The sequence below is a fragment of the Botrytis cinerea genome, chromosome 15 (assembly GCF_000143535.2).
Source record: "Botrytis cinerea B05.10 chromosome 15, complete sequence".
Classification (NCBI taxonomy): domain Eukaryota; kingdom Fungi; phylum Ascomycota; class Leotiomycetes; order Helotiales; family Sclerotiniaceae; genus Botrytis; species Botrytis cinerea.
In genome coordinates this window covers 1,773,234-1,789,267 of record NC_037324.1, presented here as the reverse complement: position 1 = coordinate 1,789,267, position 16,034 = coordinate 1,773,234, and the positions used below count along the sequence as shown (strand labels likewise).

At 32.7% G+C, this 16,034-nt stretch overlaps 4 protein-coding genes across 7 annotated transcripts; 1 reads left to right on the top strand and 3 right to left on the bottom strand.

The window, feature by feature from the left end:
• Nucleotides 1-1,833: 1,833 nt before the first annotated feature.
• Nucleotides 1,834-2,910, bottom strand: BCIN_15g05160 (hypothetical protein). The gene has a single exon (XM_001545631.2). The coding sequence runs from the start codon at nt 2,640-2,642 to the stop codon at nt 2,037-2,039; it is 606 nt and encodes a 201-aa protein (XP_001545681.1). The 5' UTR covers nt 2,643-2,910; the 3' UTR covers nt 1,834-2,036.
• Nucleotides 2,911-3,053: 143 nt separating this feature from the next.
• BCIN_15g05150 (hypothetical protein) lies at nt 3,054-5,044 on the top strand. The gene has a single exon (XM_024697702.1). It carries the CDS (start codon nt 3,428-3,430, stop codon nt 4,967-4,969), a length of 1,542 nt encoding a protein of 513 aa, XP_024553518.1. The 5' UTR covers nt 3,054-3,427; the 3' UTR covers nt 4,970-5,044.
• Nucleotides 5,045-6,012: 968 nt separating this feature from the next.
• BCIN_15g05140 (hypothetical protein) lies at nt 6,013-7,311 on the bottom strand. The gene is made up of 3 exons (XM_001545633.2): nt 6,824-7,311; nt 6,699-6,775; nt 6,013-6,649 (listed from the first exon to the last, which is right to left on the bottom strand). Exons 1-3 carry the CDS (start codon nt 6,878-6,880, stop codon nt 6,085-6,087), a joined length of 699 nt encoding a protein of 232 aa, XP_001545683.2. The 5' UTR covers nt 6,881-7,311; the 3' UTR covers nt 6,013-6,084.
• A 145-nt stretch (nt 7,312-7,456) lies between these two features.
• Nucleotides 7,457-10,511, bottom strand: BCIN_15g05130 (hypothetical protein). Of its 4 annotated transcripts, XM_024697698.1 has the most exons (6): nt 9,661-10,511; nt 9,238-9,500; nt 8,969-9,182; nt 8,146-8,925; nt 7,969-8,093; nt 7,457-7,914 (listed from the first exon to the last, which is right to left on the bottom strand). In XM_024697698.1, the coding sequence occupies exons 1-6, from the start codon at nt 10,443-10,445 to the stop codon at nt 7,841-7,843; spliced, it is 2,241 nt and encodes a 746-aa protein (XP_024553517.1). In that variant the 5' UTR covers nt 10,446-10,511; the 3' UTR covers nt 7,457-7,840. The 4 variants fall into 4 exon arrangements, with proteins under 4 accessions (XP_024553517.1, XP_024553516.1, XP_024553515.1 ...); XM_024697699.1 differs by having other exon boundaries at nt 8,969-9,500; XM_024697700.1 differs by having other exon boundaries at nt 7,969-8,925.
• Between the last annotated feature and the right edge of the window lie 5,523 nt (nt 10,512-16,034).

The following is a 16,034-nucleotide window of genomic DNA, read 5'->3' as shown; positions in this document are numbered from 1 at the left end:
GAGCAAAAATATTGATGAACACGAAGAATTAGCTTGTAACCCTTAAAAACTAACAACGATCGTTTCACACTTGCTCTTCTGTTCTTCCTGCTTGACAGCATCTTGGGACTGAAAAGATTACAAACAATCCGAACACCCCCGCACCTTACCCGAGCACAACACCAAGCCCCTCACATACCCCACATAGTACAGCAAATTTTCCCTGCATTTTCAATTGATCTATATAGAAAATCAGCACAGAATTTTGCATCTTCAATCAAACAGGACAGATGGCCGAGTGGTTATGGCGTGTGACTCAAGCTTAATAGCTTAGTTGATTCAATCAACTAGCATTCTCATGGGCTTAGCCCGCGGGGGTTCGAATCCCCCTCTGTTCATTTTTGTTCAGAGTATTCCGAGCGAAACTTTTTTTAACAAGTTAATAAGAACGTATCAATTAATAACTCATATTGAATTTTAAGAAAATAGAATATCTATTAATGTGACTTCTAATAAATCGGAGTATCGTTTTTTTTAAAAAAAAAAAAATTAAAAAAATTAAAAACATCTTTAAATAATTTTGTCTCATAAGTTATACATTTATTCAATTCTAATCATATATTACTCGAACTATTTTGTAATTAAAAAATTAATATTATTTTTTATTCTTTAATTAGTTATTTATTTATTTATATAACAACTTTTATACATCTTTCTTTTTGATTTATTTTCTAATTTTTTTTAATTTCTTATATTTCTTTGATAGATTAATAGAATTAAATAACACTTATACTAGTCGTTAAGGAAATAGATTTTTCAGACTAAGAATATATAGAATCTCTTATCTTCTTATTAATCATTAATAATTATGAAACACTTTTAATATGAAATCTTCGGAACTCTTTTTCTCTAATGATTACTATTATAAATATATATAAATGTCATTTTCATGAATCTTTGTTAAATTCTATATAATAAGAAAATATAAGAATTATTTTTCTACTATTCTATTATATTACTAAATTGATTAAATAATTACGCTTTAGAATTTAGCTTTATAAGTTTTATTAATATATAATATTCTTTTTATTCGAGAAAGAAAATAAATTAAACAATGATTCAAGTTAGTCTTAAATCAAAATAAGTATAATAGAATATTATCTAAGTATATAATACTCGATATACTAATATAGTGTTATAGAAAATCCTATATTATAAATATATTAATTATATAGCATATGAGAAGCTTACTTCTTTTTAATTTAACGACTTCATTATCTATTTAGAATATATATATAGGAGCTAATTCTTATAATTAATTTCGAATTTATCTAGTATATTAATATTTATTTTTGCTATTTCATATCAGGGGTACACGTGGGCATCAAGTGACTAACTAGGCTTAGAGATAAGAAGAATATAAATATAATTCTCTTCTTATAGCTAAGCTTTCTCTCTTCTCTTTATAGTTTATTATTATCAATAAAAACATTCGATCTCTATAGTTTTCCTTTATACGCTCTAGCATTTCATACTTAAAATAATCAAATAATATTACTATTCTCTATAATATACTTAATTTATAATATTTTTTAATCAAAAAAAAAGTATCAGTACTTATCTCAGATCATTCTAAAAAAAAAAAAAAGTTAAGAACTATCATTAAATTATATTATAAGAAAGTAGTAATTTACGATATAATGTCTTATTATAATTTAAATAAATAAAACTAATTCTCTCATTAAAGTAAAAGTGTTTCACTAAAAGATCCATCTAATATAAGAGATAGTATTTATAAGAGAAGGATACGAAAGACATAGCACTCACGAATTGCGTAGGTCCTGTACGTCTAGTTGTATTCTATCTGTGAAATTCTATTCATCTACCCTATAATATCATATAGCTTCATCTATTAGTCTATTATTCTTTCAATATTCGTTTTCCACCCGCCCGATCGATTTATTAATGTTATCGAATCTGATATCTCTACATTTAAAGACTCTTAATTTTTAATTTTTTAATTGAAATTCAAATCCTGGCTTAATCGCAGACTTCATCTATTCGGACATTGGAGGTCCGTTCCATCTTTTAAAATCTCCGGTGTCAAGCCCAAAAAGATCTAAGCATCGCCCTACCATCTGATCTACTAAATCATCTATCGAACTAGGTCTTGTATAGAATGCCGGCATCTGCGGGCAAATGATCGCTCCGGCGCGGGTGACCGTCATCATGTTTCTCAAGTGTATCTCGCTCAACGGTGTTTCTCTGACTGCTAAGATCAACCTCCGTCTTTCCTTTAGCATGACATCGGCAGCTCTAGAGATCAAATCTTCGCAATATCCAGAACTGACGGCCGCCAAAGTCTTCATGCTACACGGAATGATAATCATGCCATCAGCATGGAAAGAACCACTCGAAATTGGGGCGGCTTGATCATTATTGGACCACACATGATCAGCAAGAGCTTTGATATTTGCTGGCGTATAATCCGTCTCGTACTTTATAGTAGCCAAAGCCCAGTGACTGAGGACGAGGTGTGTTTCGATATTTAGACGTCGTAGAGCTATAAGGACTTTGATTCCCAGACAAGCACCAGTGGAACCAGTCATCGCTACCACAATGCGTTTGCGAGGAGTTGGAGGGTGGAGAGCATCATTCGCCATTGTTTCTAACAAGAAGAATATTGTGTATGCGAATTTTTCTAGCTATGGGAAGATGGGCTGCTGGTGGCGTGCAAGAAAGAAGACTTATGAATGATAGATTATTTCAGTCCACAATTGAGATCTTTAAGTAATGGTCTTGAGATTCACCATGACACAAAGTTTAAAGCATTTGAAGTTTGTGTGGCAGCCGCTCCGAATCGCGCCGAAGTGCCCCGAACTGTCACTGTCCCGCAAATTGCTGTACGTGAGGCTAAGATAATCCCGACTCAAGCCAATTAATTTTTGATAACTTTACTAGGTTTTGATATTGCATTGCATTTTTAAAAGACATAACGTCACTTATGTTCTTTTGAGCGACCAAAGAATAGCTCACATTATCACCCCCGCAGGTTCCACATCAAAGTTGATTATGATCCATTTTGAATATATGCTATAAAGTCGGGTATAGCGGAATGAGTCTATGATACGCGCGATTTTATGGATACAAAATAGGGGCTCTTGAGAGCTTCGGAGCTATAGTATTGCAGTTGTGTATACAAGTCGTCGTAATTTGCAACGATGCCATATAATATTGTAGCGATCCTCTCCGAGGCGTTCCGTACGCTCCGTCCGCCGAGAGAGGCCTTGGAACTCTTAACCAATGAGCAAAAAGTCGTTCTGTTCAGAATATATATATACAATGAATGGATATGCAGGTTCACTGAGATATCATACACAGAAGATCATTCCTCACCAGTGACGACAAACAGCATCAAATAATTCCCTACAACACATCAAACAACACCATGGCTTCCACAGACCTATCATCGTATCTCTCAAAATCGAACCGAGAACTTCCACATTTAAACTTTCGAGAATTTGTAGAAGCTCTCAAGAAGGATGATGATATTGTGGAGATCGACGACGAGATTGATCCTTATCTAGAAGCAGGAGCTATCATTCGCAAAGCTTGCGAGACTGATGCCCCTGCGCCCCTCTTCAACAATATGAAGGGCGCAGAAAACGGTCTCTGGAGAATTCTGGGAGCCCCGGCATCTTTACGCCACGACCCTACTCAGAAGTATGGTCGCGTTGCACGCCATCTAGGACTTCCACCGTCCGCCGGGATGAAGGAGATTCTTGATAAGATGACATCAGCTGCACATGCTACACCAATTCCGCCAAATATTGTTAGCAGTGGCCCAGTGAAGGAGAACAAACTCTTCGGATCTGAATTTGATTTGGACAAACTGCCTTCTCCTTGGCTTCATCAGGCTGATGGAGGGAAATATGTGCAAACCTACGGCATGCATATCGTACAGACACCGGACAAATCTTGGACGAATTGGTCAATTGCGCGTGCCATGGTCCATGATAAGAATCACCTTGCCGGATTGGTAATTGAGCCCCAGCACATCTGGCAGATTCATCAGCAATGGAAGAAGATTGGAAAAGATGTGCCATGGGCATTGGCTTTTGGAGTGCCTCCAGCAGCCATCATGGCAGCTAGTATGCCCATTCCAGATGGCGTCACTGAGTCTGGGTATATTGGGGCTATGACTGGATCTGCTCTAGATGTTGTTAAATGCGAAACTAACGATCTATATGTTCCAGCCAACGCTGAGATCGTTTTCGAGGGAACCCTTTCAATCACAGAAACTGCTCCAGAAGGTCCCTTCGGTGAAATGCACGGTTACGTATTCCCTGGAGATACACATGAATGGCCAAAGTACAAGGTCAATGCAATCACTTATCGAAATAACCCAATCATGCCAGTTTCTAATTGTGGTCGTATCACAGATGAGACTCACACACTCATTGGCTCACTTGCAGCTGCAGAGATCCGTCGACTTTGTCAGGATGCTGGTCTCCCAATTACGGACGCATTTGCGCCATTTGAAAGCCAAGTCACCTGGGTCGCACTGAAAGTGGATATCCTAAAACTCAAAGAAATGAACATCACTCCAGAAGCATTCAGACAGAAGATCGGAGACTTGATCTTTTATCATAAAGCTGGCTATACCATTCATCGCCTGATTCTCTGTGGCCCTGATATTGATGTTTATGACTTCAAGGATGTCATGTTCGCGTTTTCAACACGATGCCGACCAAATCATGACGAGACATTTTTCGAAGAGTGTCGGGGATTCCCATTGATTCCTTATATGTCTCATGGAACTAGTTCGCCTGTTCAGGGTGGAAAGGTCATCTCGGATGCTTTAATGCCCACCGAATATGAGGGGAGTCAGAACTGGCAGCAGGCCTCGTTCAAACACTCGTACCCCGAGACTTTACAGAAGCATATCAATGCCAAATGGATGAATTCGTGGGGATTTCCAGATAATTGAAGCAACATACAGATAGATAGCCAGTAGATTAAAGCATATAAACATTGACTAGAGAAGCAAGCTTTTTAATGCCAGAATCTAAAAGCTTAACCCTTCCATAGTAATTATATTAACTAGAATGTGCATAATGTAGATATTTCAATTGATGCCTCGATGCATCGTTGTCGAAATGGTTAACGAACTTATGGATAAGGGCATGTACTTGAAGATTAAGAGAACAGATATTATTTAGGAGCCTCTGCTAGCTCTGTCACCTGAAGACTCTATTGCTTCATCACCTGCTGGCCCCGATGCAAAACGTTTTACGGTTGATTGATCTTAAGGTATGTTGTTCTCTAGCGAAGAGTCAAATCCAAACAATTGGCATGCAACCATTAAGGAATCTATCTATACGGTTAGTAATCTTGAGAACCTTGAGAGTAAGGACCCGTGCTTACCCCGTATAATTGATTCAAACAGGTCTATTGAGTTTACAATTTCTAGGCTGTCCACTGGCGGTTAAGAATCAACATCTTTGCCAGCATTCTGAAAACTCATGAAATCCTGCGGATCGGGTGACCTTCGACTCCCAAAGAGTAGGCTTATGTAACATGGATGTAATTGTTGGAATAGGTGCAGTGCATACATATCTAGAGGCTCGTTCAAGAATCTTGAAGCAATGCCTAGCTCCTTTCCGGTAAATCCATCCGCAGTTCGATCCATAGATTTGCTTTGAATATTGTGTAGTTCCCTGAGCGCAGAAACTGCTCTGCGTTAGCTCATCAAGCAGCTCCCCAGTAGGAAGAAGAATTCCCTCAATTTGATTGACATTCTCGAGGATCGTAGGGGATTCAAGAAGTCAAAAGGATATCAAAGCCTGTAAAATTTTCAGGTTATCATTCAGATTTACTACCCGCGACCTGTACTAAGTGCCGCTTTATAAGCACCACATGCTGGTTAAAGAATCACGGCTGACATTCACAATTTATTAAACCCCTAAACCTTTCCCCGTGGGCCTCTCATTGTCTAAAGTTAACCTTAAAACATTCACATTCACATTCACATTCACAATTGCAAATCATTGTGTCTTCAGGGCGTCTTTGATCGGCATCTTCAATTTCCAAGTCTTTACTCGTCTAGCTTTCAGTCTTCGTCTGTTCACGATGCTCCTTTGCATTACTCGCAGCATTTCCTTCCAGCCCATAGGACATTTTCCCAAGTGGAGGTTGCATCTCAAATGTTTCCCGCACCACAGCATAGCTATAATAACCACATCTTGCAATAGGCTGAACCTTACTCAAGTCGATTAATCCATCTGTGAGGACTGTGTCCGAGATATGAACCCCGACAACCTTCGCAATGATAATATCTACAGTCCCCATAGGAGGGTTTCCCGGCAATCTCAAAGTCGAATGGTAAGTGCATTCGAACCTGATAGGCGACTCTTCGACCATGGGAACTACATGCTTGAGATTTGTTGAGGGAATCTTTGAGAGACTAGCCTTTACAAATTCATCAACGCCATATTCAACTTGTTCAGATGTGATATTCACAGCTTCTCGGAGGTCCCAAGTGGCCATATTCCATACGAAAGAACCAGTTTGTTCAACATTCATAGTGGTATCTTTTCGAACATTGGCATCTGTTTGATTGGCTGAAAACATGACATATGGTGGGTCGAAGGTCAGGTTGTTGAATTGACTAGATTGTCTCCTTAGCTATCGTTTAGTTCAACTGAGAAGGCACATACCTGTACGGTGCAAGATTATCTTTACCGTCTTGTGATCGGGTGGAGATCCAGCCAATGGGTCTAGGTACAACACAAGCCTGTCATTCCTGTCAAAGGCTGTTGTATTAAAGGATTCGAGTTCTTACTTTGAATGGATCTCGGGGGAGACTATGGTCAGTGACACCCGGTTCGTAAAAAACCATGATTGAATTATTGTCTCGGGTTTCTAAGTGAAGTCAAGTGAGTTGGGAGTCGAGACGTTCGATGATATTTTGATTCTGATAACGAGCAAGAAATGGGATGTGCTGTGTTTTATGTCGCTTCTCTCTGCTTATATATTTGTCCGATATTCAACTATCACAAGAGAGGAGTCACTCAATTGAACCGGGAGATGGCGGGATTCACAAAAGATATGTCTCAGCAGACAATGGAACAATTAATGACGAAACAGACACTTTTCTTCTACTCCACGATATTGATAGCTACTTGGAGCGGTTGTGGCGGGGTATTTGGTAGCCAGGATCAATCTCGGTACAATAGCACGGCAGTAGCATCCGCTCCGAGCAGCTCCGAACCCCTCCGAACAAATGCGAACCTGAGGTACTCACACTCTGAATGAAACAAGCGGCACACCAAACCCGCCAAAATCGAGATTTTCCTCAAGATACTATTATGTCGAACTTAAATGAAATGAAGATGGATTATAAGACATAAGCTTTTGATATCTGATTTTTTAACCCGAATACTTAGGGTTGAAGTGATTACTGACTTCCGTGTAATGCATTCAATCAAGATTATTGCTCTACTAAAACTGAGTTACTACCTCGTTGGCTTGCCACAGTCATTATACAATGCGTTCACTTAGAATGTCTACTTCGGTAAAGAAACAAAAGTCTGTGGGAGGATAAACAAGGTATGCAAGCTTGTTCGAGCTCAAGTTGCAGTTGGAGAATGGAAGTCCTAGAATATTCAGCCAAAGACAACAAAAAGTTGATATCTAGAAGTAGAATTATAGATTTGCACAATATAAAACGGGACCGTGGCCCCCGACCATCACTCAAGCTAGCATCTCTAGGCTTCTCTTTGCGTCACATCATACAACAACAGAGAGAAACTAAGATTTACAAAAAGAAGTTCCTACGGCACAAGTATCCAGTAAAGCTCTACATCCACGGCTCAAACGACGATATATTATAATCGCAATTCATGGGCAGAGACCCCTCAATTTCATTTGGATCTATGATTGAATCAGAGATTTTGTATCAATATCTCATGGATGTTCAATACTCACCCCAAATTATCGAGTCAAATGTGCCGAGTGGAGAATCACTCATCTGCCCCTGGTACCATGCTGGCTGGAGCGTAGCTATATCGTCGATGTTCATGTTCCTCTCTTGTTCCGGGCAGGGTGTCTCTCTGATTATGTGAGAAAAGCCTCTCGCGCAGTTTATTGGCAAAAGGGACTTACCGCGCACCTGTGGCGACGTTCGGAATTCCTCCAGTATTTCCAGATTCGGGTGTAACATGACCCACAGTTTGTGTGGTGTTACGTTCATGCTCAGTGTATAGTCTCTTGAGCGCAACAATAGCTCTAGCGTGTGGTGGAGAGAGTTCCGAATTAGTTTCCGGGTATGATCCAGTGGTACCATCCTGGTCCTCGGAAAATATTTCTAGAATTTTGCCTTGTAAATCTCGCACTTCCGGGTCTCGAGCAGTACCGCCCAGAAGACCTAGTAAGAGGGCTGAGCTTAAGCCATTGTGCATAATAGACCATGATCGTGAAGTGACAACACTCATTGAATGTAGTTTCACAAATGCTCGTACACATTCAACAAGATTCTGATAGCATTTCTCAATTAATTGTGAGTGGGTGGATGTTCGTGTTGTAGGATCATGACTGCGGAGTACTGGACGACATAGCCAGGCTGTGACGAAAGAAATGTGCAAACTCAGTATTGAAGTCTCACAACGCTGTGCAATGTTGAATTGATGTGGTCTACCGTTTAAACCAATGCTTTTTGATCTAATTTTCTCAATACTTGATACGTCCTCGAGTATAACAGCCAAGTCTGGTGATTCAGAAGATGCCCACAGGCTACTACTGCGGAGAGTACGATCACAGAGAAAGTGCATGGCTTCTGCGTAGGAAAGGCTGTCTCGAAGGTCTTCCGCTGCCGTGATTGGCCTTGTGACGGGGATTCTGTCGAAGCATAAGGATAACAGAGAATCTTGCCATACGACAGCTAGCCTAAAAAAGTCAGTTTGTTATGAGAATGGAGTGGAAAACAGACCATAGCTTTCGGCTTGATGAAGAGGCATCGTGTTTTTGTGTGTGTATTCCAAGGCTCTGGGCCATTCTAGCGGTGGTCCCTAGAAGCATCCATGCAGTTTCGGGTTTCGTGTCGTTCTGAAGAACATGTCCGAGAATCAACATAGTCTCGATACATAACAATGAAGGTCGTACGAGAAAATTTGCCATTCTGAGACATTGGAATGAGTATCGAACTACAGATAGTCCACTAAGTTAACTGCAGCGGTTGGGTGAATCCATGAGACTGACGGTATAATTGAGTCTTCTCCTGTATTTGACTGCTGGTGTGTTCCGAAAATCGTAGTCCAGAGGCCAACACTGCATAAAGAGATGCCAGCCATGCTATTGAGCGCCAATTTGAAGTATCTAAAAGGGTTTTTTCTACAAAATTGGATTCTCCATCTTGTGGTACGCGGCCTTCAAGGTACGAACAAAGACAGAGTTCAAACTCAGCTAAATCTGGAATAATAGGTGTAAAGGGGTGAGAATGAAGTCTATGACATTCGAACAATCTATACCGATATTAGCATGAAAGTTTTCCATTAAAATCAGATAAATCAACGTAGTTTTGATTGAACTGCGTGAAGAATAAACTTTCTTCCACTTAATCGCAATCATCAATGACAATATTATTGCGTACATTAGCAAATATAGAGAATTGAAGTTACTCACCTAAAAACTTCAATATTCGATGGCAAGGCTTGTCGGATGTCTCCATTGGCTTCGTTTGGTATTGATCCGGGTGGCTGGAAGAAGGGATAGGTGGACTTGGACCTCGCACTACTGAGGCCAAGCAATGGCATGACTGCAGAATCAATTACCTCCGTAGTAGTGTTTTGAGGAGACTGACCCGAATGAGCCTGATCTCGAAGAAAATTTGGCACGGAATTCATCCCAAGAAACGGTCTCCTATCTTCTGCCTGCCGTGGCACATCCTCGGTCTCAACGCCGTTTTCTGGTTCCAAATGCCTTATATCAACAAGATCCGCGGAGTAAGCTACTACATTGGGATCTGTAGTCAAATCCGGCAGAAAGTTTGAGCTCGAATGTGTTAAAGGGGTGCCAAATTCTGTATTCCTCTGTGTGTTGACATCCTGCTGTAATTGAGGTCTCGCCGTTTGTGGGTGTTGATCTCCTGATTGTGAAGCACCTTGCCTTTGTATGGATGTTCCAGACGGCGTGATACTGGGTCCAGATTCATCTGCATATTTGCAAAGCTCTGGATAACCTCTAATCGCACAGTTCTCACACGGAGAAGCTTTATCACATTTAACCTTTCTTGTTCGGCAAGGATAGCAACTCGTTCTCGTGCGTGGCTTTTTACGTTGCCGTAAAAGTCTTCGAGTTTCTTCTTCGGTGCGTGAATATGAGTCTTCCATTATTAGAACATATACAATTTTGTATTTTAGTGAAATCGAGTGGAAGGCACTGATGCACGATGCACAGCATTGATTCATTCGTTATCACGTGATATGGATGTCCCTGTGCGACAAGGTTTAGGGTTTTGGGTGTTGCAGCGGCTCGAGCGGGTAATGATACGGCACGTTATATATATCATTTAATGAAGCCTCTAAAGTTTAGAATGAAAGATAATATAAGCTTGAAAACTTAGGGTTTAAAAGAATTTGAAGAGAATAGTATTTTGAGTTTTATAAAGCAGAAAGAATTATAATATGGTTTCTTAGTGAATGTGTTAGAGTCAATGCAAGGTGACGATTAGTCTATAATAGGATCCAGGAGAATATAAGACTTTTCATTGATTCCTTTCAATCTTTTTCAAAATAAAATTATATATAATATAAAAACTCTATATCGAATAAATGATCGATTCAATATTAATTCTATATTAACATTCCATAATAAACCCCTTCCTTTTAAAACTTTCATTTTTAAAAGTTATAAACACTATAAAGAATTCAAAGACTTTAAAACTTATTCAATAGATTCTCTTTATTATATTAATATACTTTCAAAGCCTTATTAACTCCTATAATAATAAACCTATTATAATATCTATATCCTTATTTTATAAAATTCAATTCCTTTATAATTCTGAAAACTATATTGTAATATAAAAATACTAAAAGCTAAACTCTTTAGAACCTTTAAAATCTTCAAAATTCGAAAATTCGGAAAATAATCACTTCCTTCCCTTTATTCTATCAATATTAATTCGCTTTCAATAAAATAATGATTTATATTCAATAAAACTACCTCCCCCTTTTCAACTTTCGCTTTCGAAAATTATAAAAACTTGAAAATCTAAAAACTCGAAAACTCTGAAAACTCGAAAATCTAAAAAAATTAAAAATCGATAATATTCCATTAACATTAAACTAACTGAATACAGAAATCCCGAAAATCCTATAAAATCTTATAAAATGCAAAACTCTACTAACTTTCCATTGAATCCTTGAAATCTAAAAGAAATCCTGAAATCCTATAAAATATAGAAAATACTTGAAAGATTTGAAATTCTATAAAATAGTTTATTTATATTCCTAAATAAACAATTCCAATATAAATATTGTTTTGTTTTTTATTAAATATAAATTATTCAATATAGTATTAATTATTTGTAATTAATTTCTATTAATAAATTCTAATTAATTATATAATAACTAATTAGACTTTTTTTTTATAAAAGATCTTAAATATTATATAGAAATATTATTAATATTTTGTAAATACTATTTAAAATAAAATTCGCTTTTCAAAAGAGAGATTCTTTTTTTCAATATTTTTCCTTTCTTTTCTAACTTTTATTTAATTATTTTGTTTTATTTTGAAAGAATATTAGAGATATACTGTAAGAATATTTTATAAATATTTTTAAAGAATTCGATTTATAAAAACTTTTTTTTTAATATTCTTTCAATTTAATTTTATAAAAATAAAGGATATTTTAAGATTTGAATATTATTGTTTATATATTAATAATATATTATAGGTATATTATAGTTTAAAAGAGTTTTAAAGTTTTTGAAGCTTTTTGAAATTATTTTCAAAAACTAATTAATAACTTATTCTAAAAAAATTAAATAAAAAGAATTATTAGAATCAATATAAAATAACAATTAATATATAATAGGATTCAGAAAAATATAAGACTTTTTATTAATTCTTTTCAATTCTTTTTAAAATGAAATTATATATAATATGAAAACTTTATATCGAATAAATGATTAGCCCGATGTTGATTCTATATCGATATTTCATAACAGAATGAATTATTTTTATTTTTATTTACTGTTTTCTTCTTTGATATATATTTTATTAATCTAGAATAAATTCAAATAATCAAGGAACTTATATATTTCTTATTATTAAAGTTATTCAAAAATCAAAAAATCGATTATTTAAAAAACTAGACATCGGGAAAAAGAATTTTTCAGACTATGAATTCATAGAAGCTTTTTTTCTTATTTTTGAGATATATAAAATTTAATTTAATTTCTTTAATCTTTATAAAAACCAATCCCCAAACCTTCAATCCTCACTATACTCGAGATTCGATTATAAATAATAACAATCTGCTTATTGTAAAAGAATAAAAGAAATAGAGATTATATAAAAAAAGCCTTCGCATATATTATAGTTAATTTAAATAGTTATGTTCAATAATTGAAAGTAAATCATTATATAATAATAACAAAATATAAGAATATATCTGAGCTATAGTATAATATAGGGGTCAAAGTAAGAGAAAAAAAAACAATGAATTTTTAGTTTATAGAAAAGAGAAGCTATAAATATTAATTATATTTAATTATATGATTTATAGATCATATATTTTTTTGTATATATTATATAAAGAATTACAATTTTCTTTCAATGATATAAATAATGATTTACTTATATAACCCAACGATTTATTAATCAAAGATATTGAGATTTTGATTCGATAATTTGTTAATCAGATTTATAATGTGTTATTTATGTTAATATATAACTTTATAATTAAACTTTAGAAAGTAATAAAAATAACATAATTGAAAAATTAATAACAAATTCTAATAAAATATATCTTTAGAAATTAGTTTGTATATCTTCAAAAGATTATATATTAGATTAAAATTGTTCTATAACGATTTAGTCTCGTTATCAATTGAAACAATTCTATTCTAGTATTGATATATTATTTATAACCAATTAGGAAGGGTTTTATAAATCTATAAATATGAAAATGGTCTATTATAGTGATATATGATTATATAATATATGAAGTACATTTCTACTTGGTTTGCTTCTACGAACTCACTATAAAAAATATATAATATTTCAAATATAATATGATAATGTAAATTTAAAAGGGTTTTTATTTAAATTAAAGAATGTGAAAAACATAATAAATTATATTTATGAATTGGAAAGTATAGATTACATTAAGGGATTCTGAGTATATTAATTTATAAGATATTGAACTTGATATTAATTATTTCAATAATCTAATATTTTTATAAAATAATCAAATCAATAAATTCATTAAAATGCATATTAATTATATTTAATAAAAAAATCAAAATTACATGTAAATAATCAATCATTTTTCGAAATATAAGATCAGAATTTCAAAGAACAAATTTAATATTATTGAATTCTAAAATTATGTTTTCATAACTGGATATTCTATTGAAGGAATGGTTTATATAATAGTAATAAATAGGTAAGCTAATCCTAATTAGAACTAGTAGGAATTCTGACTTTAAAAAAAGTTTTTATTTTATAGTATATATAATTTTTAAAGTTATATAAATAGGTGAATAAAATCAAGTGAGTAATCGTTGTAGTTCTCAAAGTCTATTCTAAACTTTTCAATACATCTGTAAGAGAGTTATAATCTTAATAAATTCCAATTTAACTTTATACTTTCTCTTTCTTAAATCTAAATCAATAAATCTTTTGAACTTTTTATAATTTAATTCGAACTATCTTTTAATATATTTTATTAAATTTCTAAATAAAATACTATAAATTGTGTTTAACTGAAAATGTATAGAAATTAATTCATAAAAACGTATTTTTAATTATAAAGATTTATATATTTCAAAAAACAAATGAAATATTAAATGAATATTAATATGACAAAAAACCTAATTATATTGAAAAGAAATGTTTTTTAAATAAAAAACTTTGCATATATTATTTTAATAAGAAATTAATATTCAGATTTAATATAAAGAATATCCAAAAAAAAGATAAATTTTAACAAAAAAGGGGTTTTTAATTAATATTAGAATAAACACAAAAATATAAATCATAATATAAGAATCTATCAAAATAACATAATAAATCCTAGATTATTATGTTTTTAACAATTTAAATTAATTGATTTAATAATTATTAAATGATCTATATTTGAAAGTATGAATTGAAATGAAAGTGATTTACTCACTAATATAACCTACTCACTAATAAACTATATTATAATGATTAAGATTTCCTTTTAATATAGAACTCATTACTTAAAATAATTACGGTTTTTTTAATATAGTTAAAATAATTATTCTGAGCGAAAATCTTACTCGAATTTCTATACATAAAGAATCTAAAGCGTGTTTAAATAACTTGTTTTCTATTAATCAAGACAGGATAGGATTAGTATAAGAGTAGTATAAATTTAAGGATTCTAAACAGTTAACTATAATTTCTAGAAATAAATGAATATACTGTATCCTAAAAGTTAAATATTCTAATATGTAGGTATTTAAAAACTTCTTTTGTAATTATATACTAATTAATCAAAAAGAATAGTATGAATAACTTATTAAATATTAGAAGATTGAAAAAAGGTGTAGTGATAATATTAATTTATATCTGGGGAGATCTCCTAAGAGATATTGAAATATATTAAGCTAAGTAATTACAGTGTTTCATGAGACTGAATGTAATATATTTTAGAAAAAAAAATTCTATAAACCTTGAAAGTTATATATAGGTAATGAAATTTTTGATTCAGTTCGAATTGAAATATCCGTCTTATATTACAGCTAAGAATTATCATTTGAATATTAAATGTGTTTTTTTTTTTTAAATTTAATGCTTGAGAAATTAACAATATCCGATTTATATTAAATTACTCTATAATGAAGTTAAATAATAATTTTGTTAATGAAATCATCTGGAGTGTTTCATTCATAAAAATAGTTAAATACTTTTAGATTTGTCGAAAGGGAAATACATTATTATTTACTATAGTGTTAATTCTTTAGAAACTTAGTATTACGGAATGTCGATGTAGGACCGACATCGGGCCGATCATTTATTTGATACAGAGTTTTCATATTATATATAATTTCATTTTGAAAAGGATTAAAGAAATCAATAAAAAGTTTTATATTCTTTTGGATTTTATTATATATTAATTATTATTTTATATTGATTTTAATAATTCTTTTCATTCAATTTTTTAAAGTAAATTATTGATTAGTTTTTGAAAATAGTTTCAAAAAACTTTGAAAATCTTAAAACTCTTTTAGACTATAATATGTTTATAATATATTACCAATATACAAATAATAATATTTAGATTTTGAAATACTTTTTGTTTTTATAAAATTGAATTAAAAGAATATTAAAAAAGAAAGCTTTTATAAATTGAATTTTTTAGAAATGTTTATAAAATATTTTTGCAATATATCTTCGATATTCTTTTGAAATAAAATAGAATAATTGAATAAAAGTTAAAAAAGGAAAGGAAAATATTGAAAAGAAGAATTTCTTTTTTGAAAAGCGAATTTTATTTTAGGTAGTGTTTGTAAAATATTAATAGTATATTTAAATTTTATTATTGAAATAATAATGTTTTTATATAATATTTAAAATTTTTTATATAGGAAAGAGTTTAATTAATTATTATATAATTAATTAGAGTTTATTGATAGAAATTGATTGTAAATAGCTAATATTATATTGAATAGTTTGTGTTTAGTAAAAAACAAAACAGTATTTATATTGGAATTGTTTATTTGGGAATGCAAATAGATTATTTTATAGAATTCCAAACTTCTCAAATATTCTTTATATTTTATAGGATTTCAGGATTT

Excerpts from the sequence above, each read along its gene's own strand:
- BCIN_15g05160 (XM_001545631.2), bottom strand. The coding sequence starts at position 2,642 with ATGGCGAATGATGCTCTCCACCCTCCAACTCCTCGCAAACGCATTGTG.
- BCIN_15g05140 (XM_001545633.2), bottom strand. The coding sequence starts at position 6,880 with ATGGTTTTTTACGAACCGGGTGTCACTGACCATAGTCTCCCCCGAGAT. Across the intron at positions 6,776-6,823 it reads TCCCCCGAGATCCATTCAAA|GCTTGTGTTGTACCTAGACC; the intron begins GTAAGAACTCGA and ends CAGGAATGACAG. Across the intron at positions 6,650-6,698 it reads GATAATCTTGCACCGTACAG|TCAATTCAACAACCTGACCT; the intron begins GTATGTGCCTTC and ends GAGACAATCTAG.
- BCIN_15g05150 (XM_024697702.1), top strand. The coding sequence starts at position 3,428 with ATGGCTTCCACAGACCTATCATCGTATCTCTCAAAATCGAACCGAGAA.
- BCIN_15g05130 (XM_024697698.1), bottom strand. The coding sequence starts at position 10,445 with ATGAATCAATGCTGTGCATCGTGCATCAGTGCCTTCCACTCGATTTCA. Across the intron at positions 9,183-9,237 it reads GGAGAAGACTCAATTATACC|TTCGATACTCATTCCAATGT; the intron begins GTCAGTCTCATG and ends GACTATCTGTAG. Across the intron at positions 8,094-8,145 it reads AACGTCGCCACAGGTGCGCG|AGAGACACCCTGCCCGGAAC; the intron begins GTAAGTCCCTTT and ends TCACATAATCAG.